At 36.0% G+C, this 27036-nt stretch overlaps 1 protein-coding gene across 9 annotated transcripts in view; it reads left to right on the forward strand.

The window, feature by feature from the left end:
- The window catches only part of LOC101149915 (glutamate carboxypeptidase 2), a 62488-nt gene that overhangs the window by 30442 nt on the left and 5010 nt on the right, over positions 1-27036 (forward strand). For 7 of the 9 annotated variants that reach the window (XM_031006260.3, XM_055355354.2, XM_055355353.2 and 4 more), the window contains 10 exons: positions 2485-2583; positions 3474-3559; positions 5022-5141; positions 7222-7304; positions 9234-9297; positions 13706-13773; positions 20445-20536; positions 21683-21773; positions 23977-24241; positions 24542-24623. In XM_031006260.3, coding sequence (XP_030862120.2) covers positions 2485-2583; positions 3474-3559; positions 5022-5141; positions 7222-7304; positions 9234-9297; positions 13706-13773; positions 20445-20536; positions 21683-21773; positions 23977-24241; positions 24542-24623 — 1050 coding nt within the window. Of the gene's footprint in view, positions 1-2484; positions 2584-3473; positions 3560-5021; positions 5142-7221; positions 7305-9233; positions 9298-13705; positions 13774-20444; positions 20537-21682; positions 21774-22327; positions 22566-23976; positions 24242-24541; positions 24624-27036 lie in introns of those variants that run through there. The other 2 variants (XR_008669588.2, XM_055355355.2) reach the window with 2 other exon arrangements.

Consider the following 27036-nt stretch of genomic DNA (forward strand, 5'->3'; position numbering starts at 1 on the left):
ATTAATTTTTATTCTGAAAAGGAAATACATTTACAAAGTTCAAAGTTTAAAGGGATTTATAGTAAAGTTTTCCTCTCATCCATTTACACCCCCAAAGCAACTGATGTTATTAGTTTATAGTATATTAGCATAGTTCTCCGCTGCAGAGAGAGGTCCTGGAAAAAGTGTGTTGCTAGTCCACTGCAAAATGCAGAGGGTTTTATAGATGAGCTGGTGAAGAGGTAGTGTCTGATTTATATAAGTCATGGACAAACTGGTTAGACCAGGTGTGTCATTTGCATAGGGTGTGAATTTCTGGTGGCCCCACCCTAATCTTTTATTATTAAGGTGAGTTCTCTGCCTGAGCTGCGCCATATTGCTCATTTCTCTGTTACGGTGCATGTGATAACAAAAACAGGGAAGATGGACCCTCCATGTGTACATGCCTGGCCCCCAGGTAGCCTTTTTTTTTTCTTTTGTTTTTTTTTTTTTTTTGAGACTGAGTTTTGCTCTTTTTGCCCAGGCTGGAGTGCAATGACGTGATCTCGCCTCACCGCAATCTCTACCTCCCAGGTTCAAGTGATTCTCCTGCCTCAGCCTCCCAAATAGCTGGGATTACAGGCATGTGCCACCATGCCCGGCTCATTTTTTGCATTTTTTTTTTTTTTTTTTAGTAGAGACGGGGTTTCTCCATGTTGGTCGGGCTGATCTCGAACTCCCGACCTCAGGTGATCCGCTTGCCTCGCCCTCCCAAAGTGCTGGGATTACAGGCGTGAGCCACCGCGCCCGGCTCCAGGTAGCCCTTTTCTATTGGCACAGCTGCCAGCATTCCCCCTGCACTTTCAGCTTGCTAATCTATGTTTGCAGCTCGATTTTTCAGGCTGCTTTTTGTTAGAAAAAAAAAAAAAATTTCTTGGGCTGCTTTTTGTTAGAAGGGAAGCTCTGCTGAGGACTCTGTTGCCCCCATTATCTGCTTACTAAATTTCTTTCTACCTCCTATATCAATATTTTACGTATAATTAAGTATATGTATATTCTTTACTTGCCTTTTGCAAATTTTCTGTTTATTTAATACTCTGCTGTTTTGACTATGTATTATGCTTTCTACCAATGTAAAATGCCTCTTCATGTTGCTTGATGCTTTAGACGTGGCATTTTATTGTAAATAGTTTAAATAAATTTTATAATACATTACTTGAAATTCTGTTTAATATGCAAACTCCTTAGTGAAAAAGGGAAAAAAGAGAGGAATTATTTACACTTTGATAGAGCATTTTAAAACGAGATGTTAATTCTAATGAATTTTCCATGAGAAAGTGATCTTACTGATTGTTTCCTTATTGCATGTGCAGTAGATTCTAGGTTAAGTTGAGCTATTAATATTTCCTCAAACAGGTAGACAGGGAACAAGCACCTGTGTACAGGCACAGAAGAAAACAGGACACGACAGAGCATGCTCCACCGCACAGCCTGGAGTGTATGAGGGTGCGTGACCACAGAGAAAGCCTTACAGGACAGATTGAAATTCTCCACTTTTAATTTCATAACTGAACATCTCAGTATAGTATCAGATAATGACATTTATTTTTCCAGGCCATTATTTAAGTGGAGCTGGGTTTAAGGTTTGGAATATTCATTTAACAGGAACAAAATGCCTGTGGTAGGCCCAAAGAAGTCTGTTTTTGCCTTACAGCTGGATTTTCATAAAAATATAGTTACAATTAAGGTCAAGATTATTCAGTTTGAACACTCAGTCTCTTAAGTTTGTCTTGAAACACATTTGTCTCTCTGTAGCTGTTTAGTAAAAGTATATTGTTTTACATGCCCATATCAAGAATAAGTTAATCCATCATCTTAATACAGTAAAGGCAGATATGTTGAAGTGAAACTACAAGAACCCCACCATTTCATAAACATTACCATGTTTTCTTTCTCAGTCACCTCCTGAAAGATAACCAGGGACCATGGCATATACTGGGTGGTCTGCCTGAATCTTTATTTCTGAATTTTAAAAAATAGCGTGAAGCTTTTAGGGGCTTCTGAAATGAAATCCTTTCTTTTGATCCTCCTGTCTTCTTAGTAGGTGTGTATGAAAGTACTTTGTAAAAAATAACTATATACCAGTGAGACAAATAAGAATGGAAAATTTCAGAGAGTTAGACATCAAGCTCTTTCTTCAGCACATGCTCTGGAAAGCACTTTTAGATTTACTACTAGATACTGGTAAGGCAGATCAAATTCTTATCAATAATTTGAACTTAATTATACCATTTACTAGTTGCATGACTTTGGGCATGTTATCTAAGCCTCCTGTGCCCCATCTGTGAAGTGGAGGTAGCAATTCCTCAGAACTGTGGTAAGGTTTAAATGACGCATTATATTCAAAGCACTTTGCATTCATTAAAGATATTATGAGCAGATGCTCAATGAAGTGAACCCATTGACATTTTAATGCGTTACTTCAAGGTTTTTTTGTGGCTAATAATGTTTTTTTGTGTCCAACAGAAAAATGGGTGGCTCAGCACCACCAGATAGCAGCTGGAGAGGAAGTCTCAAAGTGCCCTACAATGTTGGACCTGGCTTTACTGGAAACTTTTCTACACAGTTAAGAGACTATTTTAATTTTAACTCTTTTAAGGGGGAGGCTTAAAGAAAAAAATACTATAGAGGATGACAGAAAAAGTAAAATTTATGTAATACCAGCAGAAAACAAAACTGCAAATTAGAACCAGTGTAATTTTTGCCTGTGAACAATTAGAAATCTTTAAACAAGATTGAAGATTTAAAAATTATGAGTGTTGTTGGAACTCAGAAAATGAATAACCCAAAGTATGGTGTTTTGGCATGCTGAGCACTTTGAACTAAAGGATAAAAGTCCTTAGATGCAGCTTCAGAATCAATAATTCTGACCTCCTACTTCACCCCGCAAGAGCAGAGTGTAAGTTTCTCTCTGAAGTTCCCTTATCTGAAGCTCCTGCAGAAGGAAGACAATGACTTTCCTTCCCCTCCCTGAAATTTTATTAACCAGGGAAGATTGAACTCATATAGTGGGAAGGAAGACTGAGGCATATCACTTTATCTTTATAGGCTTTGTCACAAGCTGTTGACTGTTCTCTAGTTCCATTCAAGTTCCAAAGAGAATTATTTATAAACTATTGCCTGCTCTTTGGGCCCATTTAACTCTCTTGAAAACCATTTACCACCCCTCAAAAGCACCTGCACTCCCCCACTTCCCCCTCCTTATGAAAAGGGTGCTAGTTAAACTTCAGCCATTTGGCCTTTGTTTGAGTCTCACATTTTGTTTGGCTCCTGTATACACTGGTGTGTTAGTAAGTTTGTACGCCTTTTCTCCTGTTAATCAATTTTCAGTTTGTTTTACCAGACTTGAACCTTCAAAGGCAGAGGGGAAAATTCCCTTAACCCTTATAGTGTTAATCTGTTAACCAGTTTTGTTTTGTTTTGTTTTCAAAGAATGTCTTTTATTTTTGCATTAGAAAAGTCAAGATGCACATCCACTCTACCAATGAAGTGACAAGAATTTACAATGTGATAGGTACTCTCAGAGGAGCAGTGGAACCAGGTAAAGGAATCGTTTGCTTAGCAAATATTGATCAAGTAACTGTTATGTGCTGGATACTACCAAGCTCTGGGAGTGCAAAGTGAATCAAAACAAACAAACAAACGAAGAAAATCAGTGGAACTCACCTAAAAACAAAAGAAATAAGTATGAAATAATTTTGTATTGTGGTACAGGTGGTGAAGAAAAGTGAACGTTTGGTGCTAGGCTGGGCAGATGACCAAGGTGAATGATAAATTATGCAGGCCTCAATTAAAGGATCAAGGGAAGCAGGGTAGGGAAAGATTTGTTTTCTTCCGAGTTTTCTGAATTTTTTTTTTACCATATTTTTGCATAGAGAAATATCTTCATGATAACTATAAACATCTATATAAAATATCACACTCTTAGAAAATTAAGATAATCTTGTATTAATGAATCCTTTGCATAGTTTTATTTTCTACCACTAAAGCCACTGATAAAATATATGGACATATGATTTCCATAGAAGTTCAGATGATTTACTGATTAATACATTTTATACATAGTCTTAGTTCATGAAGGCTCAGTTTCTTATGAACTATTTGGTTCTGTATTTCTTACCAAAACAGATACTATTAAATGCATATTAAACATATTAATTGCATGTTTCTTACAAGCAGCTAGTGATTTATTTTAGATCAAGAATATTGATGTCCTTGTTGTTTGCATATTCTAAAGAGTACTAAACAATATGTAAGTGGCTACTATTGAATAATACCGAGTACCTATTTTGTGCCAGTTCCATGATAAGCATTGGAAATGGGGAGATAAAAGAAGACACAGACCCGAGACAAACAACTGACAGTTTGTGAAGGGAGCCATATGCTTAAGGGTGATCAATGCTTTATCACTCCTGAGAGCTGAGTAGGCAAAGAAATTCCGTCTTCTATAGAAAATACTTGAGCTGTACCTTAAAAACTGCATAGAGGGAGAAAATATTTGAGCTGTACCTTAAAAACTGAATAGAGGGAGAAAACATTTGAGCTGTACCTTAACAACTGAATGGAGGGAGAAAATATTTGAGCTGTACCTTAAAAACTGAATAGAAAGAACAGGAATTGGAAAACTTCCTATGTGGCCACTATGTTCTCTTACTTTGAATATACTAGAAAGTGGTAAGTTAGGTAAGAGAGGAGTAATAGAGAATTACAAAAAATGTGAATAAGGATAACCTTAAACTTTCTTAATTACTTAATGTAGTACTTATAATTATAGTACTACATTGAAATATATATTTGCTTTATCACATTTATGCTTTCTCAGATAGAAGAAACACATATTAAAATCAGAAATAACATATTTTCACAAATCTTGGGGAACCTAGCCTTTTTTTTTTTTTTTTTTTGAGTCATGAGTGCTTTGTATTTAGATGCTATTGAGTTGTTTGCATTTTTCTCTTTTATTGACCTGAAATGACAAATATTCTTGTATCTATGCTTTCTAGACAGATATGTCATTCTGGGAGGTCACCGGGACTCATGGGTGTTTGGTGGTATTGACCCTCAGAGTGGAGCAGCTGTTGTTCATGAAATTGTGCGGAGCTTTGGAACACTGAAAAAGGAAGGTAATACAAACAAACAGCAAAAAAACCAACCTATCTGAGTCTCAGTTTAGTCTTCTGTAAAGGGAGTATAAAAATACTACCTCAACCATTACATGTGTTTGGTAAAAATACCAATACAATTTTCAATGTTGGTTGGTTAATTATATTGTTTATTTATTTTTGCATTTATTTATATAACACATATATTATTGATATTTATGTATTAAGTGATAATCTGAAATAAAGGAATTATACTGTTAATGGTTGTTCTTGGCAACTAAGAAGATGAAGATGGGTTACATCACTAGAGAAAACACACTGAAATTAGATTATAAGCCAAAGCTTCCTAGTCAGAGACTGTAAGCAGACGTTCCTCCGTCTCTTCTAACCCCAGACCTCAGATTACGTGTACAAAGTAATTAAGGAGATAGGTGCTCTATTCAGAGAAATACTGGTCTTAGGTCTAATGGGATTCTGTCAAAAGTTTGGAATCTGTGTTCTCACATCCTGAGCCCTGGTGTGCTCTCACAAAAATTAGGTTTACACTCGTAACATCACCACTTTAGCCATTTTAGAATCTTCATATGAAAGCCAAAGTAAAATTTAGTTCAAATGTTTGCTTTTTAAAATAATAATTACACATTGAGAGCAGGAAGTTCATTCTCTTTATTGACCCTGCAAACAAGGTGTCTGGGGATGTAAAATGTAATCTATATATTTTTATCAACAATAAAAACAATAATGTATGTTGTTTGCATAGTATTTACTTTTTTTTTTGAGAAACTGTTTTTATATGTCTTATCTTCTTTGAAGTCATAGCAACTAGGGAGAAGACATATTTACTTATCTTCTCATGTTACAGATAAGTTAACCAAGGTTTAGAGAATCAAGTAATTTCCCCAGGATTATGTAGCTAGCATGTGGCAGAATAAGAGAATCAGGGCTGAAACTCAAATTTCTGACTACCAGTCCTCAAAACCATGATGTCTCTATTTAAAATAAAATGTAAAGGCGCTCAGTTCTTTTTTCTACACAGCTGTCTTATGTTTGAAGAAAACAAACAATGGAGACCTAAATTTACATAATTCATGAAGTAGGTAGTGTTTAATTTTATTACAAAAATGTTTCATGATTTTTCTAGGAAATTCCTGTGGTAACTATACAAAACATCACTGTGACAATTATAGAATATGCCAAAGAAATGGAATGCTGATGAATAATAATAGGAAATGTGAATAATACTATTGACAAAAACAAAAGACTCGAGTTAACAGCTATAGTAGACACATTCTTAAGCACACATGAATATTTACTAAGATTACTACTCGCAATTTTGGGGGCACCTACTCAGTGCTTTCTAAACATTATTCCATTTAATCCTCCCACAATCAAGTGGTGTCTTCATCTTTACTCTCTTGTTCCTTGTATACAGATGAAGAAATGCAAGTTTAGTAGGTTTGAATAACTTTCCCTCAGTCACGCTGCTAGTGAGAGAACCAGGGTTTGAAACAAGATCTTGCCTTAACTCCAAGGTCAGTGTTTATAACCTCCGAGACACATCACCCCTCTATTGAATTACGTGATTTTCAGCAACAGCAAACGTTGCTGTTGCTAACTGAGCCCTTGTTGATTAATTCTGGCAGAGAATGGAGTGAAATCATACGGACCAGCTGATATTGAACAATTGTTCATTTGATGTCAGAACAACAGGAAAGAGTTCTAAAGGATTTTCTTTCAGTTATATCTACTTTCAGAATACGAAATGCATCTAGAAATTTCTTTCTTTGTTCTAGGCAGTTGCAGACCACCAATGACTCCCTATGCATAGCGAATCATTATAAATCTATCAGAATGTTTCATGATCTTGCAAGATTTTTACTGTCACATTTCCCCCCTTTTCTATGTAATTGTGCTATTTTGTATTGACAACTTTAAAATCTTACAAAAGAAAGTTACGTAAGTAAAGATTTTTTACTACAATTTGCCCTTCCCAAACCATCAATGACTTTTTTTTTTTTTTTTTTCCCAATCTGGGCTTGGTAGTGTCCTGGGTATATTATGAATTCTTTTTCTATCATTTATATATACACATACATTTTAGGGTGGAGACCTAGAAGAACAATTTTGTTTGCAAGCTGGGATGCAGAAGAATTTGGTCTTCTTGGTTCTACTGAGTGGGCAGAGGTTAGTTGGTAATTTGCTATAATATAAATTTTTATAAAATAAAGTAGCCAGGACTTATTTGCCAAGCATGTAAAAATAAGAAGTGAATATAATGAGAAAGTATTCAAAGTTTTTTCCCCAAAATCTGAAGTAACATATTCTTGTTCAAAAATCAGCAATAAAAATCTCTGTTGCTAAAGAACTAAGTTTTGTTTGAACCTTTTAGAGCCACTTAATGTCAATTGTCAAAATTAATTTATCTTTATTTCCTGGGAGTATGAGCGTAAATAAGTAGATATGCTAGAAACCAAACATCAAAACAAGGAGTTACTTTCTTAATCATATTGTAGTTTATTCTTCAAAATATTGTCTTAGCAAACATGAACGACCTAACAGACTTTTCAGTGAATATCTTCCCATAAACGTGTCATTTAAATGGAGAATCTTGTCTGATTCAAAGGGAATTAAGCTATTTCAAAGTTATGAAAAATATGAAGTTAAATTGTCTCTATTTCCTGACCATGAAGCCAAATTTTCCTGTATTATGTTTGATTTCTATCATGATTCTATTACGCTTTCCAAAATGTCTCCTAAAGCTAACTATACAGAGTCTCGCTCTGTTGCCCAGGCTGGAGTACAGTGACGTGATTTCTGCTCACTGCAGCGTCAGCATCCCAGGTTCAAGCAATTCTCCTGCTCTAGGCTCCTGAGTAGCTGGGATTACAGGCATGTGCCACCACACCTGGCTAATTTTTTTTATGTTTAATAGAGACAGGGTTTTGCTGTGTTGGCCAGGCTGGCTTCAAACTCCTGAGCTTAAGTGATATGCCTGCCTCGGCCTCCCAAAGTGCTAGGAATACAGGCGTGCATCACCACGCCTGGTCGTAAGGTATACCTTTCATTTATCTTTCTTAATTCATAATGACCTGCTCTATGTTAAATTATGCTAAAAGTAAGGCAGAAATTTCCACCACAGAATGTTTACTAAGCCATTTGAAAAGTAATTTTACCTGCATATATTGTTGGCTTTATATAACAGAAACGTTAGCTATAAAGTAAATGTATGCAAAGTCAATGTTTATTCCATTAATTTCCAGTCATGCTGTAAATATTTATTGGCTCCTTTCATACTCCAGATATTATGTGAAACCCTGTGGACTTTAATTTTCTTTGAAAAAAAAATGGTGCTCCTGTAGAATTAGTCAAAGTTTTATAAGAAAGAATTTTGCCACTATCTGGAAGAACCTAATATTTTGACGGTGTAATTTGTGTCTTTCAAATTATTTTTTTCACTTACAGTTGCATTTTTTTCATTTTTTATCTTATAGTCAGAATGCTTAGGAAATTACGTATTTTAGAGACTGAGAATTCACACTGATATCTCAAAAAATCTTTGCTACGCTTTGTTCTAAAAGTGTGCAATTATCAATATTGACCAGGAGATGGTACAGGAGAGCCTGACTTCATGGTCAGGAGATGATTTAAGTTCACTTATTTTTCGTAATATGAAATTTAACTTGAAATTTCATACACTTAAAATACCTTCATTCCATATGAATCAGACAAGATTCTCTGCTTAAATAATGAGATGTTTACAGGTAGATTTTCACTGAAAAGTCTCTTAGGTCATTCATGTTTGCTAAGACAATTTTTTGAAGGATAAACTACAGTATGGTTAAGAAATTAACTCTTTTTCCACTTACCATAAGTATATGGACAATTTCATCTTAAATATTAGCTTTTAACAAGTTTTGCTTGTTGTTTCCTACCAGTAATGTTTATTGAAATTCTTTCAAAGCAGCTCTTTTATGAGAATTTCTTATGTCAAATTTGTCGTTAATATGGGTCAGCTCAATTAGAAATCTACATACATTAAATGTAGATGTGCATTTTGTGGGGGAGGGGGAGTGGGTTATAACTTTATATTTATAGTTTTCCTTTTTATTATAGGAGAATTCAAGACTCCTTCAAGAGCGTGGCGTGGCTTATATTAATGCTGACTCGTCTATAGAAGGTGAATATCGTTGGTCTCATAAGAAAAGATGTGATTAAACTAGGAGCAGCAGTCTAGTTAATAAATTATGCACTAACAAGGAAGGCTATGTATTAACGTGTGGTTAGGGAATCTACTGCAACCTCTGACAGGAAGCAGTGTGTGAACCCTAGTTGAGAGTTGGGTGAGCCCTAGGTGAGCAGATTTTTCTTTTCTTCTTTCCTTTCCTTTTGTTTTCTTTTCTCTTTTCTTTTCTTTCTTTCTTACTTTTTTTTTTTTTTTTGCTTTGAAGTGTAGAGTACTAATTCAGAAAAGCAGCATTCTTTGATTAGCTTCATCTGGCAGATTTCTTTTTATATACAGCAGGAATTTAGTAAATATCTGTTGAATGATTAACTCAGGGACCTAAAGAGTTCTATAATTTAGAATGGTGTAGAAAAAAAGTATCATTTGTGGGGTGCGGTGGCTCACGCCTGTAATCGCAGCACTTTGGGAGGCTGAAGCAGGTGGATCACTTCAGGTCAGGATTTCGAAACCAGCCTGGCCAACATGGTGAAACCCCATAGCTATTACAAATGCAAAAATTAGCCGGGCGTGGTGGCACACTCAGTATAGATAATATACTAAATCAATCTTGAATTATAATGTATGCAGGTGCTTTAGAAAGGGTAGGATAAAACCACTCTGGGAGTTCAGAGGAAAGAATAATAGAAACTTCAGGAAAGGCTTGAGAAAGGGGATAGGCATTTGAGGCTGACTTTGAAGAATGGAAACACGTTTAATAAGCAAAGGACCAAACTAAAGGAAATCTCAGATTGATTTTCATGAAAATGAAAGAGTCCATTGTCACTACAATCCAGCTCCACTAATATATCTATATCTTGACCATATGCAACATCCCAGCCATTGCACTCCTTTTCTCTACACTCAGATTGCTCTTCAACACCTCTTTATATGTTTAATCCTTATCCTTAGACCCTCCTTTGAAATGTTACTTTTTCAGGGAAGACATGTCTTCATGGCACTCATCACTGTCATTATTAAGTAATTATTTGTTTTACAAGTAATAGACTATTCTTTAACAAGGAACAGACAGCATCTTGCTTATTCACTCCTAGATTCCTAATGTCTTATTAAATAAATATTTGTGGTATGGTTGCAAAAAAAAACGGACTAAATGAATGAAGGGGGAATTTTTTAGAATATTTTCTTTAGTGTATTAGTAAATTTGCCACGTCAACACTCGGAACATGAGACCTTGATGGAGTCACGTTGGCATTTTCTTTTTCTGTTTCTGTTTTTTTTTTGTGTGTTTTTTTGTTTCTGTTCTTTTTCTGTTTTTTGTTTGTTTGCTTTTTCTGTTTCTGTTCTTCTTTTGTTTTATTGTTTGTCTGCTTGTTTGTTTTGAGTCAGGGTCTCACTCCGCAGCCCAGGTTGGAGTGCGTGGAGCGATCATGGCTCACTAGTCTTGATTTCCCAGGCTCAACTGATCCTCCAACCTCAGCCTCCTTGGTAGCTGGGACTACAGGCAAACGCTAGACGTACAGCTAATTTTTGTATTTTTAGTGGAGATGACGTTTGACCATATTACCCAGGTTGGTCTCAAACTCCTGGGGTCAAGCTGTCTATCCACATTGTTCTCCCAAAATGCTAGGATTACGGGTCTGATCCACAGCTCCCAACTTTCCTTTTCTTCTTTGTCAATGCCTCTGAGCTACACTGTTCTGAAAGTTAGTTTACACAGTGCATTTGGTTATTCTTTTCTCCTTCTCTTAGGATAGTGGCTAAGAGCTTGACCTTTGGCGTCAGATGCCTGGATTCATTCCTGGCCCTGCAACTTCCTATTTGTGTGACCCAAGCTACTTACTTTCTGTGCCTCAGTTTTCTCACTTCTAAATATAACTTCTAAGAGCCCCTATCTCAAAGGCTCCTGTAAGAGCAAAAAAAGTTACATTTGCAAATCTCCCAGACCTGTGCCTTGCACAGAGTAAATGTCAAAAAAAGTTAACTTTGATTAGTATCATTACACCTACTTAAAACACATAATAAGGTGAAATATATATATTATATGCCCACCCAAAATAAATACTCCAAATATATTTTCTTGAAATGTAGAATAACGTTCTCTTTATTGATAGTGTTTTTCTGTTTTTTTGTTGTTGTTGTTGTTGTTGTTATTGTTGTTTTGAAATGAGATCTTGTAGTATTGTCCAGGATAGTTTCAAACTCCTGAGCTCAACTGATCCTCCCCCGTCAGCCTCCCAGGTAGCTGGGAAAACAGGTGTGTGGCACCATACTTGGCCATAGTTTTTTAAGATTTGATATTTTAATGTATTTTAAAAACTCATTAAGCTTTGCTACTTATGTCATCCCTGTCTTGAAATTGCTTCATTGTGTCTCTATAATTTTCAAAATCGAGAACAAAGGACAGGAGGTACTATATGATTGGGACACCATTCATCTCACTTGTTTTATATTTTTACATTGTATTAACGTTTCTTTCTCAAATAATACAAATAATCACAGATTCCGAAATTTCTAATGTTAAAATGTAAAATTTACAAATAAAGCAAAACTCCCCAACGCAAACTACTCTCAAACTTAGTCCTCTCTCCAAAGGTATTACAGTCCTCAGTTTTGGGTGTTTCCATCATGTTGGCATTAATATATAGAATTTAGCTTCACAAAGCACCAAGAGCGTAGTGGGTGCTATCTCAGGTGCTTTACCCGTAAAAAAATTATTCAGTACTCACAATAACCCTCTGAGATAAGTAGGTAAATATTTTTATTATCTTTTGTATAAAAGAAGAAACTGACACTCAGAGAGGTTAAGTAACTTTCCCAAGGCCACACAGCTAGTGAAGGGTTGAGCTTAGACTCAAATCAGACTGGTCTGTTCCAACTTTACCCTTCTAACCACTACACTCTATTGTCTCTCACCACCTTATACAGGTATTTGATATCATATTACAGCTAAATGGTTCTACAACTTGCCTTTTTCATTCAGCAACACATTATGAAAAACTTTCTATATCAGCACATATCTCTGTTTCACTTAAAAAACAAACACTACCATCAGACAACAAAAATCTACACTGTATTCAATAGGACAAATTCTGTATCAATGTTCTAGCTGCTGGACAGATTGCTTCAGTTTGTTGTGGTTAATATTATTTTATTTGCATGCTTTTTTGGTATAATGTGAGGAGAGGGCAGAGAGCTACAAGTATATTTATTTGGTCTTAGGATGTGGGCAATTAAATTGTAATAAATGCTGCCAAACTACTCCCCTCCCCAATTTCCACTCTTATAAGCACTTCTGCTTTAAAAATTACATTGGCTGTTTGTACATATTTATTCTTCCAGATAAATTTTAGAATCTAAAATCAAATCTTTAAGTTCCATAAACAATTCTGTTGTGGTGTCACTATTTTAAAAGCCTCAACTTTTGCTGTTCTCAAACATGGATCTGAGGCTTTGGGATAAAAGCTAGTTGCCATCCTCTGAGTGTTTCATTTGCTTTTACATTTCTGGGCATTCACACAGGCTATGCCTTTAGCTGCAAATGCCATTTTTCCCCCCAACTGTGTCCTGGTTCTAGAAAACCCAGTTCAAGAGTCCCTTCTCCAAGTTTGTGAAGTTGTCTTGACTTCCCTCCCCCAAAACTCCTCCTGAGTCAGCAGCCCCTCCCTGTGCTGTCTTGGCTTCCCAAGAACACCTCTCCTGGGTGCTTCACTTGATTGTCACAACCACGAACCCCCTCCTGAGGAATGGGGACTGAAACTCTAAGAAGAGCACCTGGTTCACAAATTAATTGTCACAACAAATATTGACTGGTTAAATGCCAAATTCTAGGATTGTTCTAAGCACTGGGGTATGGCAGCAAACAAGAGAGTGCACCTTATCCCAGGGGACTTATCGTCTAGTGGGAGGGCCAATAATAAAAAGACAAGTACTTAATATGTTTTATGTTAAATAGATGAGTAATATGGAGAAATAGGAGCCAAGGTTAAAAGAGAGAGTGGCTAAAATTAGGGGGTACAAGAGTGCTATTTTAGGTAGGGTGATCAGGGGAAATCTCTCAGAAAAACATGATATTAGACCAGAGGAGGAGGAGTAAGTCATGCAGATATAATGCAGAATACTGTTCCAGGCTGGAAGAACAGTGTATGCAAAGATGCTGAGGGAGTATTCTTGGGCAGAATGTAAAATGCAGATTTTGAGAGGTGACCTGGGGTTTCATATATGGCACTGTGGGCCATGGTGAGGATGATGGACTTTACAGAGTTAGTTGGGAAGCCATTGGAGAGTTACCGTTGAAATCAGGTTTTAAAACAATCATTCTGGCAGGAATTTAGCTGTGGTCTTTGAAGAAAATAATAACAGAAAGAAATTAAATTTTAAAATCTATTCTTTTCTTATTTTTCAGGAAACTACACTCTGAGAGTTGATTGTACACCACTGATGCACAGCTTGGTATACAACCTAACAAAAGAGGTATATAATTACATATAATTTAAGAAAACCCAAGTTCTACGAATGATGTTTTCTTGAGGTATTATCATGTTAAACATTGGTGTTGTTTTATAACTTCTTGTCTTCTTTTCATATAACATATATGACATCACATCTTCACAGACCATCACATCTAGTAAACTGTTTACACAGATTGCCTCATTTCTCACCACACCACTGTGAGGTAGCCCATTAGTAGCATCATGTCTACCATCTCCATTCTTAAAACAGTGAAACCGAGCTCAAAGAACATTGGCCACCAAAGTCACACACAACTTGTACGGTAGCCGAACCAAGACTTGGTCCTATGGCTCAACTCCTTAATTAAAAAACTTGTTTATACTCTTCAGTATAGTGATACCAATTAATTCAGAACACAGGAATCATTAAATGTTCTAATTGATTGAGAAAGAATATTCATAAGAATACCAGGTGCTGGCTTCCAGGGACAGAGGCTAGATGAGATCACAATTACATTTTTTCAGATAGGGATTATAAATAAAATTTAAATGCCATTAAGCTTTGGTTGCAAAAGAATGGAATGGAGGAGTGACCAAGATGACTGACTAGAAGCAACTATGGTGTGTGGCTCTCACAAAGAGAAATTGAAGGGGCAAGTAAATACAGCACCTTCAACTGAAATGAAAAGGTACTCACACTGGGACTAATCAAGGAAACAACCCAACCCAAGGAGAATGGAGAAAAGCAAGGCAGGACGCCAGCCCACCTGGGAATGACACAGTCAAGGGAACCTCCCCCACCCAGGAAAATGATGAGCGAATGTGCGACCCCAGGAAACCATGCTTTTTCCATGGATCTTTGCAACCCTTAGGTCAGCAGATACCCTCGTGAACCCACTCCACCAGGGCCTTCAGTCTGATACACAGCTGCATGGAGTCTAAGCAGAACAGCTACTCAGGCATGCATGGAGACACAGGAGCTTTAGTAGGTACTCCAGCTTTCCAGGCTTCCTGGCAAAAGTAACTGCAACTCCAGCAAAGCAGGAGGTTAGACCCCCATACATACCCATAAAAAAGAGGCCGAATTCAAGGGCCTGAGCAGTGATGGTCTGCAGGCCCCACTTCCACAGCACCTCACAGGATAAGACCCACTGGCTTGGATTTCCAGCCAGCCACTGGTAGCAGTGTTGTGCCTATCTGGGAAAGAGCTCTTGGGTGGTGGTGGGGGGCAGGGAGGTGGGGGTGGAGGGGTGGGCTGCCATCTTTGCTGTTTGAGTGGTTTAGCCATTCCCACCTTTAGGCTTTGGAGAGCCCAAGATGACTGGTGGGGGGTGGGTGGAAGCAGTACCCCAGCACAGCACAGTGGCCCCACAAAAACGTGGCCAGACTTCCTTATAAAGCAGATCCCCAACTGCGTTCCTCATCAATGGGTGGAGCCTCCCAACTAGGGTTTCTGGCTACCCCCACTGGTGTTCTCTGGCTAACAGAGGTTTTAGGACACCCTGGGATGGAGCTGCCAAGAGGAGGGGCAAACCACCATCTTTGCTGTTTGGGTGACTTAGCCATCCCAGGTTTCAGACTTCAGAGTGTCCAAGACAACCAAGGGCTGAAGTGGACCCTCACCACAGCACAGTTGCTCTACAAAAACGTGGCCAGACTACTTTTTAAACTGGGTCCCTGATCCTTTTCCTCCTGTCTGGGTAAGACCTCCCAGTGGGGTCTCCAGCCACCTCCTACAGGTCTGTTCAGGCTGGCAACATGTCTATAACTCCCTTGGATGGAGGTCCCACAGTAAGAAGCAGGCTGCATTCTTTACTGTTTCACAGCCATCACCGATGATTCCTCCAGGTACTGTAAAATCTGAGGCAACTAGTGATTTGAGTCGACCCCCCAGCACAACACAGCAGCCCTGCAGAAAAGTGGCTAGACTGTTTAAAAAAAAAAAGAAAAGAAAAGAACAAGCTCCAGTCAAAGGTCACCAACCTCAAAGATTGAAGGCAGATAAGCCCACAAAGATGAGAAAGGATCAGTACAAGAACACTGAAAACTCAAAATGCCACAGTGCCCTCTTTCCTCCAAATGACTGCATCACTTCTCCAGCAAGGGTTCAGAACCGGGTTGAGGCTGAGATGCCTGAAATGACAGAAGTAGAATTCACAATATGGATAGGGACAAAGTTTACTGAACTAAAGGAGCGTGTTGTAACCCAATTCTAGGAAGCTAAAAATCATGTTAAAACATTGCAGGAACTGACAGTAAAATAAGCCAGTTTGGAGAAGAATAGAGCTGAAAAATACTACAGCAACTTCACAATGCAATCACAAGTATTAATAGCAGTATAGACCAAGTGAAGGAAAGAATCTTAGAGCTTGAAGACTGTCTTTCTGAAATAATACAGGCAGACAAGAATAGAGAAAAAGGAACAAACAAAACCTCCAAGAAATATGTGATTATGTAAAGAGACTGAATCTATGAGTGATTGGTGTACTTGAAAGAGATGGGAAGAATGGAACCAGCTTGGAAAACATATTCCAGGATATAATCCATGAGAACTTTCCCAACATAGCTAGATAGGCCAACATTCAAATTCAGGAAATGCAGAGAACCTCAGTAAGATACTACTTGAGAAGATCATCCCCAAGACACATACTCATCAGATTCTCCAAGGACAAAATGAGAGAAAAAATGTTAAAGGCAGCTAGAGGGAAAGGCCAGGTTACCTACAAAGGGAAGCCCATCAGCCTAACAGTGGACCTCTCAGCTGAAACCCTGCAAGCCAGAAGATATTGGGGGCCAATGTTCAACATTCTTAGAAAAAAGAAATTCCAATCCAGAATTTCATATCTGACCACATTGAGCTTTATACGTGAAGGAGAAATAAGATTCTTTCAAGACAAGCAAATGCTGAGGGAATTTGTTACCACCAGACCTGTCTTAACAAGAGTTATTGACAGAAGTACTAAATATGGACAGGAAAGACTGTCACCAGCCACAACAAAAACACACTGAAGTACACAGACCAGTGATACTATAAAGCAATCACATAAGTCTGCAGAATAACCAGCTAACATCATGATGACAGGATCAAATCCACACATTTCAATTCTAATCTTATATGTAAATGGGCTAAATACACCAATTAAAATACATAGAGTGGCAAGCTGGATAAAGAACCAGGACCTATTGGTATCCTGTCTTCAAGAGACCCTTCTCATATGCAATGACACACATAAGTCAAAATAAATAGATGAAGGAAAGTCTACCAAGCAAATAGAAAACAGAAAAATGCAGGAGTTGCAATTCTAGTTTCTGACAAAACAGACTTTAAACCAACAAAGATAAAAAAAAGACAAAGAAGGGCATCACATAACGCTAAAGGATTCAATTCAACAAGAAGAGCTTACTGTCCTAAATATATATGCACATAACACAGGAGCACCCAGATTCATAAGGCAAGTTCTTAGAGACCTTCAAAGAGACTTAGACTCCCATACAATAATAGTGGTAGACTTTAACAGCCTATTGAAAATATTAATTAATTTTCAAGACATAAAATAACAAAGATATTAATGGCCTAAACTGAGTACTGGATCAAATGGACCTGATAGATATCTACAAAATTCTCCACCCAGAAACAACAGAATAGACATTCTTGTCATCAGCTCATGGCACTTACTCTAAAATTGATCACATAATTGGAAGTAAAACACTCCTGAGCAAAAGCAAAAGAAATGAAATTAAAAACATCTCTTGTACTGCTGTGCAAATTCAAAATCAAGAGAAAGAAATTTACTCAAAACTATTCAATTCCATGGAAATTGAATAACCTGCTCCTGAATGACTTGTGGGTATATAATGAGATAAAAGCAGGAATCAAGAAGTTCTTTGAAACTAATGAGAACAAAGATAGGACACACCAGAATGTCTGGGACACAGCTAAGGCAGAATTAAAAGGGAAATTTATAGCACTAAATGCCCACATTAAAAGTTAGAAATATCTGGCCAGGTGTGGTGGCTCACACCTGTAATCCCAGCACTTTGGGAGGCCGAGGAGGGCAGATCACAAGGTCAGGAGATTGAGACCATCCTGGCAAACACAGTGAAACCCCGTCTCTACTAAAATTACAAAAAATTAGCCAGATGTGATGGCGGGTGCCTGTAGTCCCAGCTACTCGGGAGGCTGAGGCAGGAGAATCGCTTGAACCCGGGAGGTGGAGGTTGCAGTGAGCTGAGATCACGTCACTGCACTCCATCCTGGACAACAGAGAGAGACTCCGTCTCAAAAAAAAAAAAAAAAAAAGTTAGAAAGATCTCAAGTTAACAACCTACTGTCAAAACTAAATATACTAGAGAACAAAAGTAAACAAACCCCAAAGCTAGCGGAAGACACGAAATAACCAAGACTACAGCTGAACTGAAGGTGTTGGAGACATGAAAAACCCTTCAAAATATTAACGAATCCAGGAGCTGATTTTTTGAAAAAAATAAAAAATAAAAAATAGAGTGCTAGCTAGACTAATAAAGAAGAAAAGTGATAAGATTCAAATAAACACTGTCAGAAATGATAAGGGGGAATATTCCCACTGACCCCACAGAAATACAAACATCAGAGAACATTATAAACACCTCTATGCACATAAACTAAAGAATCTAGAAGAAATGGAAATTAGCTGGGTGTGGTGGCAGGTGCCTGTAATCCCAGCTACTCGGGAGGCTGAAGCAGGAGAATTGCGTGAATGAGGTTGCAGTGAGCAGAGATCACACAATTGCACTCTAGCCCAGGCCACAGTGCAAGACTTCATCAAAAAACAAAACAAAAACAGAAAAAAAAAAAAAGGAAAAAGAAAAAAAAGGATAAATTCCTGGAAACATACACCTTCCAAAGGCTGAACCAGAAAGAAATTGAATCCCTGAACAGGCCAATCATGAGTTCTGAAACTGAGGCAGTAATAAATAGCTTACCAACCAAAAAAAGCCGAGGACCAAATGGATTCACAGCTTAATTCTACCAGAGGTACAAAGAAGGGCTGGTACTATTTCTATTGAAACTATTTCCAAATAATTAGGAGGAGAGACTCCTCCCTAACTAATTCTATGAGTCCAGCATCATCCCGATACCAAAACTTGGCAGAGATACAACAGCAACAAAAATTCAGGCCAGTATCTATGATGAACAATGATGCAAAAATCCTCAATAAAATACTGGCAAACAGAATCCAGCAGCACATTAGAAAGCTTATCCACCACAATCAAGTAGGCTTCATCCCAGGGATGCAAGGTTGATTCAACATATGCAAATCAATAAATGCAGTTAATCACATAGGCAGAACTAGAAACAAAAACCACATGATTATCTCAATAAATGCAGAAAAAAGCTTTCAATAACATTGAATATCTCTTCATGTTAAAAACTATCAATAAACTAGGTATTGAAGGAGCAAACCTCAAAATAATAAGAGCCATATATGACAAACCCACAGCCAACATCATACTGAATGGGCCAAAGCTACAAGCAGTCCTTTTCAAAACCGACACAAAATAAGGATTATTCTCTAATCACTCCTATTCAACATAGTATTGGAAGTGCTGGCCAGGGTAATCAGGCAAGACAAAAAAATAAAGCTCATTCAGATAAAAAGAGAGGAGGTCAAACTACCCCTGTTTGCAGATGACATGATTCTATATCTAGGAAATTCCATTGTCAAAGCCCAAAAGCTCCTTAAGCTGATAAGCAACTTTATCAGTCTCAGGATACAAAATCAATGTGCAAAAATTGCTAGAATTCCTATACACCAACAACAGACAAGCCAAGAGCCAAGTCACAAATTAACACTCATTCACAATTACCACAAAATGAATAAAATACCTATGAATACAGCTAACTCAGGAGGTGAAAGATCTCTACAAGGAGAACTACAAACCACTGCTCTAAGAAATCAGAGATGACATATTCAAATGGAAAAACATTCCATGCTCATGGATAGGAAGAATCAATATCATTAAAATGGCCATATTGCCCAAAGTAATTTATAGATTCAGTGCTATTCCTATTAAACTATTATTGGCATTCTTCACAGAATTTGAAAAATCTATTTTAAAATTCATATGGATCCATAAAAGAGCCCATATAACCAAGGCAATCCTAAGCAAAAAGTACAAAGCTGGAGACATCAAACTATACTATGAGGCTACAGTAACCAAAACAGCATGATACTGGTACAAGAACAGACATTGCGGTTTATTGTATATTATTGAATGACTTTGGCAACCCTACTGGCAAGAAACAATATTAAATTGAATCCTTCCCCTTAACCAGCTTGCTTCTTTTTATTTTCTTTTTTGTGAGATGAGAAATAGTTTTGATTGTATTATCTTTTAATTCAGAAAAATAGACAAAAAGATCATACTCTATGCCATTCATCTAAAGACGATGGCTTGGTATGAATTTGGTGTAGCCTGTTTATGCTATGCACTTCATGCATTTATTTTTATAATATAGTTCACCTGTATATAATCACATGAGTATTTTCCCACTTGTCAGAAACTTATAATTCTTGATGACTGCTAATGTATGGATAGCATCCCTTGTTTTTGCTGAATTGTGGCTTAGTTACTCACTTCTGGTTAATGGACATCTAGTTTTTAATATATCTGATTTGTAAGTATTCTCTTTTTTTCTTTTAATTTGTGTAGCTGAAAAGCCCTGATGAAGGCTTTGAAGGCAAATCTCTTTATGAAAGTTGGACTAAGAAAAGTCCTTCCCCAGAGTTCAGTGGCATGCCCAGGTAAACAAATGAATGAAGTTTCCACTGAATTCAGTGTGGGATTGTTTTGAAAATAAAAAGTATATTTTCTTTCAATCATTAAGTGAAAAATTAAGTTTCAAAATGGTCTAAAATCTGATAAAGGAAAAGCATTACTTTGGTTCACAAATAAAATATTACTGTGTGTTTTGTAGTTAAATCTGCAGGATATCAAAATGTGATTTCTCTTTAGAATATGTAGTATATACATATGGAACATTTCAACAGATTATAAAGATTGGTCATTTCTTATATGAAATGTGTGGGATGAGAAGTGTTTTGGACTTTGGATTTTTTAAAGATTTTGGAATATTTGCATTATACTTACTGGTTGAACATCCCTAATCTGAAAATTCATAATCTGAAATGCCTCAGTTAGCATTTCCTTTCAATGTCATATAGGTGCTTAAAAACTTTTGGATTTTGCAGCATTTTTAAAAATGTTCTAATCTTTAATTTTTGCGAGTACGTAGTAGGTGTATTTATTTTTGGGGTGCATGAGATGTTTTGATACAGATTTTGGATTTTTGGATTAGGGATACTCAACCCATGATAGAGATAATGGTGAAAAGTAATTTTCCTCATTTTTCTGCCACCTCATCACCTTGTAATTATCCTTTTTCTGAATATCATATAGTTAACAAATATTTTGCTTATTGCAATAAAAATGCAAGCATCATTTCAACATTGGTTGTATCTTCACAAGCAAGGGCAGAAGAATAAATATCTCAGTGCTCTGAGTTTATCGATGTCAACAGCACTATTTATATTATTAAGGGCAAAATTTATGTCCAAATTATCTGAAAAATATTTGCTTTTCACTCTATTATGTGCAACAAATAAAGATGATAAATGGAATGAAATAATCTTAAGGAAAATGTTTTCCAACTTCAGAAACCTTTAACAAAATGTGACATAAAACAGTCATTCCTACACGAAATAGTCTCATAGAAGGAGATATTTTGTGATCAAAATTAATATTCTTTTCATGTTTTTGCTGCATGTCTAAAGCTGTATGTTTAAAATTACCTTTATAATAGTAAGAATGGGTTTTAGTTTAATGGTCATGTAATCTGTGCTTAATGAACAAATTACTTTGAAATAATTCTGTTGTTTTATCTCTAAAAGGATAAGCAAATTGGGATCTGGAAATGATTTTGAGGTGTTCTTTCAACGACTTGGAATTGCTTCAGGCAGAGCACGGTATACTAAAAATTGGGTAAGTGAATCTCAAATTATCCAAGATTATTTATGAATATGTTTTAACTAAACAAATATTTCTGACTCCAAAAAGTGACTCAAGCATTAGAGGAATAGAGAAATTTGAAAGCAGAGGGAGAAGTCTCAATGGTTGACAGTATCACTACTACATAGGATAACTCCTGTATCTGATATTCCAACCCTAAATTCAGGTGTCAGTTGGTATCAATACTCATGTCTGCAAATGTGAACTTCTGTGTACTCCTTTAAACATATTTTCTGTTTCATTTGGTGGCACTGAATTCACTCAGTCATTTAAGTTGGAAATGTAGGAATTGTCTTTGATTTCACCCTCCTCCTTATTCAAAATTAGTCAATATCTCCCCATTATCATTCAAAATTAATGAGTGTATTTGGATTTCCATCTCTTACTGTATCTCCAATTATTAAACAAATAACAAGTCATTAAACAAATGAAAAATGGTATATCTATTAGTCTGTTTTCCTGCTCCTAATAAAGACATACACGAGACTGGGTCATTTACAACGGAAATATGTTTAATTGACTCACAGTTTCATATGGCTGGGGAGGCCTCACGATCATGGCTGAATGTGAATGAGGAGCAAAGCTACATCTTACACGGCAGCAGGCAAGAGAGCATATGCAGGGGAACTTCCCTTTATAAAACCATCAGCTCGCATGAGACTTATTCACTATCACGAGAGCAGTGCAGGAAAACTCGTCCCCCGTGATTCAATTACCTCCCACAAGGTCTCTCCCATGACACGTGGGGATTATCATAATTCAAGGTGAGATTTGGGTGGGGACACAGAGTCAAATCATATCAGTATAATACACTGTGTACATGTAAAAGTCATGATTCCCTTTCTTTTGTTGTTGATTATATATATATATATGGTTTTCATTTTCTTCAAAGTAAATTGGATACATAGTTTATAAAATGTCAAGTAGTTTTATAAGAACACTGGTTTATAATTAAAAACAGTTGTTTCTTATTTCCATTTCATATTCATACCACCCCTGATTTCTGTTCATCAGATGAAACCTTTGTCAACTTTTATGATACATCCATATTTATAATATTTTAATCCTGATACTTCTTCAATTTTAAATTTTATGTTATAAAGAAAAATCATTCTCACAGTTATAAAAATGGTAAGGAAGAGTTCATTCAAAACTATTCCAATAAGAATATTGCAATAATAAGAGATCGAGCTCAACTCCAAATACAGAAAAGACATTTGGTGATTTAGAGTTGACATTAGGTTTCTGTAAGCCTTTCCTCATGGGCTATTCTTCCCAGACAGAAAATCTTCAATCTCCTGTCTGTGAGGTAGGAAGTTAGGCAGAGTTATGTAGGAGGTGATAGTGAGGATAAATATTAATATTGTCTACATTTTACTATGAAAAAATTACAACAAAGAAAAGTCAAATGACCACCTAAAGTTTTTGGTAGTAAGTCCTGAAGCCTAGATTCAAACCCTGTCAGGGTAATTCCAGAATCCCAGTCTCTTCAACACGTCAGTACATAAAATGTCCTTTTATATTAATAATAAAAAATAAGCATCTTAAGATGATCAAAAGTGATAAACCAGCAATTCACAGTTTGAAAAGTCCTTCCTTCTACCTATACTTTTGGTTTTTCTGACACCTGTCTGGGCCTCCCTTCTCTCTCCTTTGTGAGATTTTGGATCCACTACTGCACCCCTCACCACTCAGACTCTCCAGCCTTCAGCACACTGCTTGTCAGACAATCATTTACCCATGGAATTTTAGTGATTAAACAATTTAGTGTCTTCTCCTATATAATATTGTGTAATACTTATGTACTTGCCTTTAACAATTCGTCTTCTTATTTTTATCCAAATGCAAGATTGTCTTGTCTTTTTTTTTCAGATTCTTAAAACATGAATCTAAGAATGCAATCTTCTGCATTCTTAGAGGCAAGCCAGTTTGGTCCCTTTCAAATAATTTTTAAATAATATTTGTTATATCATATACACATATTTTAATTGATACAAGCCTGGAGTGTGTTTATATATCATAATATTAGCCATTTAGGATGTAGCTTATTGAGATGCTTAAGTACTTTCCTTGATCCATCACTGACCAATCTTACTAATGCTAATAGTAAATATGGTGCTAATCATTTTTTTGTAAGCTATCCTATAAGAGATATGTCTTGTTATTTTTTCTGTAGGAAACAAACAAATTCAGCGGCTATCCACTGTATCACAGTGTCTATGAAACATATGAGTTGGTGGAAAAGTTTTATGATCCGATGTTTAAATATCACCTCACTGTGGCCCAGGTTCGAGGAGGGATGGTGTTTGAGCTAGCCAATTCCATAGTGCTCCCTTTTGATTGTCGAGATTACGCTGTAGTTTTAAGAAAGTATGCTGACAAAATCTACAATATTTCTATGAAACATCCACAGGAAATGAAGACATACAGTGTATCATTTGGTATGTTACCCTTCCTTTTTCAAATTCCTCATCTGTATCGTTCTATTAATCTCCTAAATATAATGGGCTGTCTTAGGTCATTTATTATTTATTGTTATTTCAAGTGATCCAATATTCTGTTTATGTCTATAAATGTATTTTCCATTTTATGGATGCTCACGTCTTATAATATAAAAATATAAATACCTTGTAAAACACAAAAGATGATGGCTTCTATATTGTTCCTTTTCTTGAACTATAGAGCAGTGCCATTAGAAATTATGTTCTTTAAGCATTTGATGATCCCAATTTCTATTTCAGATTCACTTTTTTCTGCAGTAAAGAATTTTACCGAAATTGCTTCCAGGTTCAGTGAGAGACTCCAGGACTTTGACAAAAGCAAGTATGTTCTACATATATGTGCATATGTGTATATGTGTGTGTGTGTGTATATATATATATATATATTTAAAAGTAAACTAACATCACTGTTGCTGAACTAGCTTTGGGAATTTCTTGCTGTTTTCTTTTTTTTAAATTTGTTTTACTTTAAGTTGCTGGATACATGGGCAGAACGTGCAGGTTTGTTACATAGGTATACAAGTGTCGTTTCCTGCTGTTTTCTGTCTTTCCACTCTAGCACATCCTATGTAGGGCTGCCCTATCTCAAAAGACCTACTTTCGACATTCTGAGTGGCAATTGTGCTGCTCAGAAATGTCAGTCCCTCCCTCCTGCCATTTGATCAGTTACAAAATACTCTGCTTAATATTGAAGGTCCTCTACTGTGTGACCCCAGCTGTTTCCAGTTTTATTTCTTGCTTTTTCAGTATCTGTACATCATAACTCAGCCAGACTATTTATTTTTCAAAGCATGATTTCTTTCTACCTCTTTTGTTTTTGTCATTACCTCCACGTAGAGCTCCTTATTTCCACTTCCATCTGGCAAAATTCTGTTTATCCAGAATAGCAAATATTGTGAAGCCATTAATTTTGGAAATGTTAAACATTTAGGATTAATTCTCTGTAAGATTACACAAGTACAACACAATTTGAACAAAATTTTAAGATGGAAGGATAAATACTTGGTGAGAATACTAAGGTAATTTTTTTAAAGTATCATTTTGAAGGCACAGATCTGTGTATTAAATATAGTATCATGATATAAATATCAAATCCCCAGGAGCTGATGTAAGGACACATAAAAAGATTACAGCAGATGATGTAGAAATAGGCTCAGTGATCTATAAGGAAGTATTAGTAATAAACGATACAGCAAAAATTAATGGGGAAAGATTACTCAACCATAATATTATATAAACTATGTTAGTACCTGCTATAAAAGTAAATTCAGAATCGCACTTCACATTGTATGCTAACATAAACAACAGGTGTAAAGAATTATTTAGTAAAAATGGAAATTTCTTGAAAGATGCCAAGTTTAGAAGCAATGGGGAAATGATGCAATCAGATTTGAGACCATTTGAAATGGTTCAGAATATGAAAATTAATATTCACAAGAAAAATTAAGAAAGTTGAAAACTTATTTTCTAGCAAAAATGGAGAGTAATATATACATTATAAAAATATTTTTTGAAAATTAATTTAAACAGTCCAAAAGAACCAGCTGAAAATATTGGTAAGAAACAAGACAAATAATTTAAAAAATATTGTCAAAGATACACCTGTAAGGAAACATAGCAAAATATTGCAGTTCACTAATGCATAATTCAGAAATACAAATGAAAGTAATGTGATGTTATTTTTATAACACATTAATAACAATTTAAACCTTGGTTGTGCCCATTGCTGTAGCTGGTACACTGAAGCATATGCTCTCCATGCTTTTCTGATAGCATTATGAATTATTTTAGCCTTTTTGAAAAAGATAGATACATATTGCTAATGTGTTCAAGAGCTGTCACAGAGTCCTGTGCTTTGACATAGTATTTGCATTTCTTGGATTACTTCTTAGGAAAAAGTCTCAATTTTGGAAAAGAAAGGCTTCCTGGAGAAAGATTTGAAGTATAAAATTATAATAGCAAGTAATTCAAAATAACCTAATGCCTAAGAGAAGAGAAATTACTAAAAAATTTGATATTCACCAATTTGAACATTTTATAATCCTTACAATGGATTATTAGAAATACAACATAATAGAAGATACTTAGAATAAAATATGTAGTAAGCAAGAAGGTTGTAAAATTGTAAATATAATTTGATTAATTTTTATTTAACAAATACAGGAAAAACTTAAAGGGAATTAATGAATTATTATAATAATTGTGCTATCCTCAGGGAATATTGGAAGAATTGTTTTCCTATTCTTTTCAATGCTTTATAATTTTTATATGTGGGTAAAAAAGTCAACAATAAGAAATACATTTTAAGGAGATCCCAAACACCATGTATTCTATAAAACTGGTTTTCTTTTTGTATTTAAAAGAAAAAATGTTTTCTCCCTCTGACAAAATGCCTCATGGTTTGAATTGTGGTTTGTTTAGGACACTTATTGTTTAGCACACTCAGCTTCCCCTTCCTTCAGTATTTCTATATTTCTTTTATTTTCTCTAAGTGATAGTAAAGATCCACTCTGTTCCCTATATGATATTTACAAATTCTGAAACACCTGAGCAGTGTTTTGCACATAATAATAGTAAATTCTGACTAAGTAAATTAAACTGAATGTTGAATTTCTCAACCAAAACTTTGAAATCTAAGGAAGAGACATGACTTTATCCTGCTTTTCTTGTATCACTTCTTGCCCCATCAAAGAACATAAGACATTAACACAGGATACAGAGAAAGAGAAGTGCGT

This window comes from Gorilla gorilla, chromosome 9 (assembly GCF_029281585.2).
Source record: "Gorilla gorilla gorilla isolate KB3781 chromosome 9, NHGRI_mGorGor1-v2.1_pri, whole genome shotgun sequence".
Classification (NCBI taxonomy): Eukaryota; Metazoa; Chordata; class Mammalia; order Primates; family Hominidae; genus Gorilla; species Gorilla gorilla.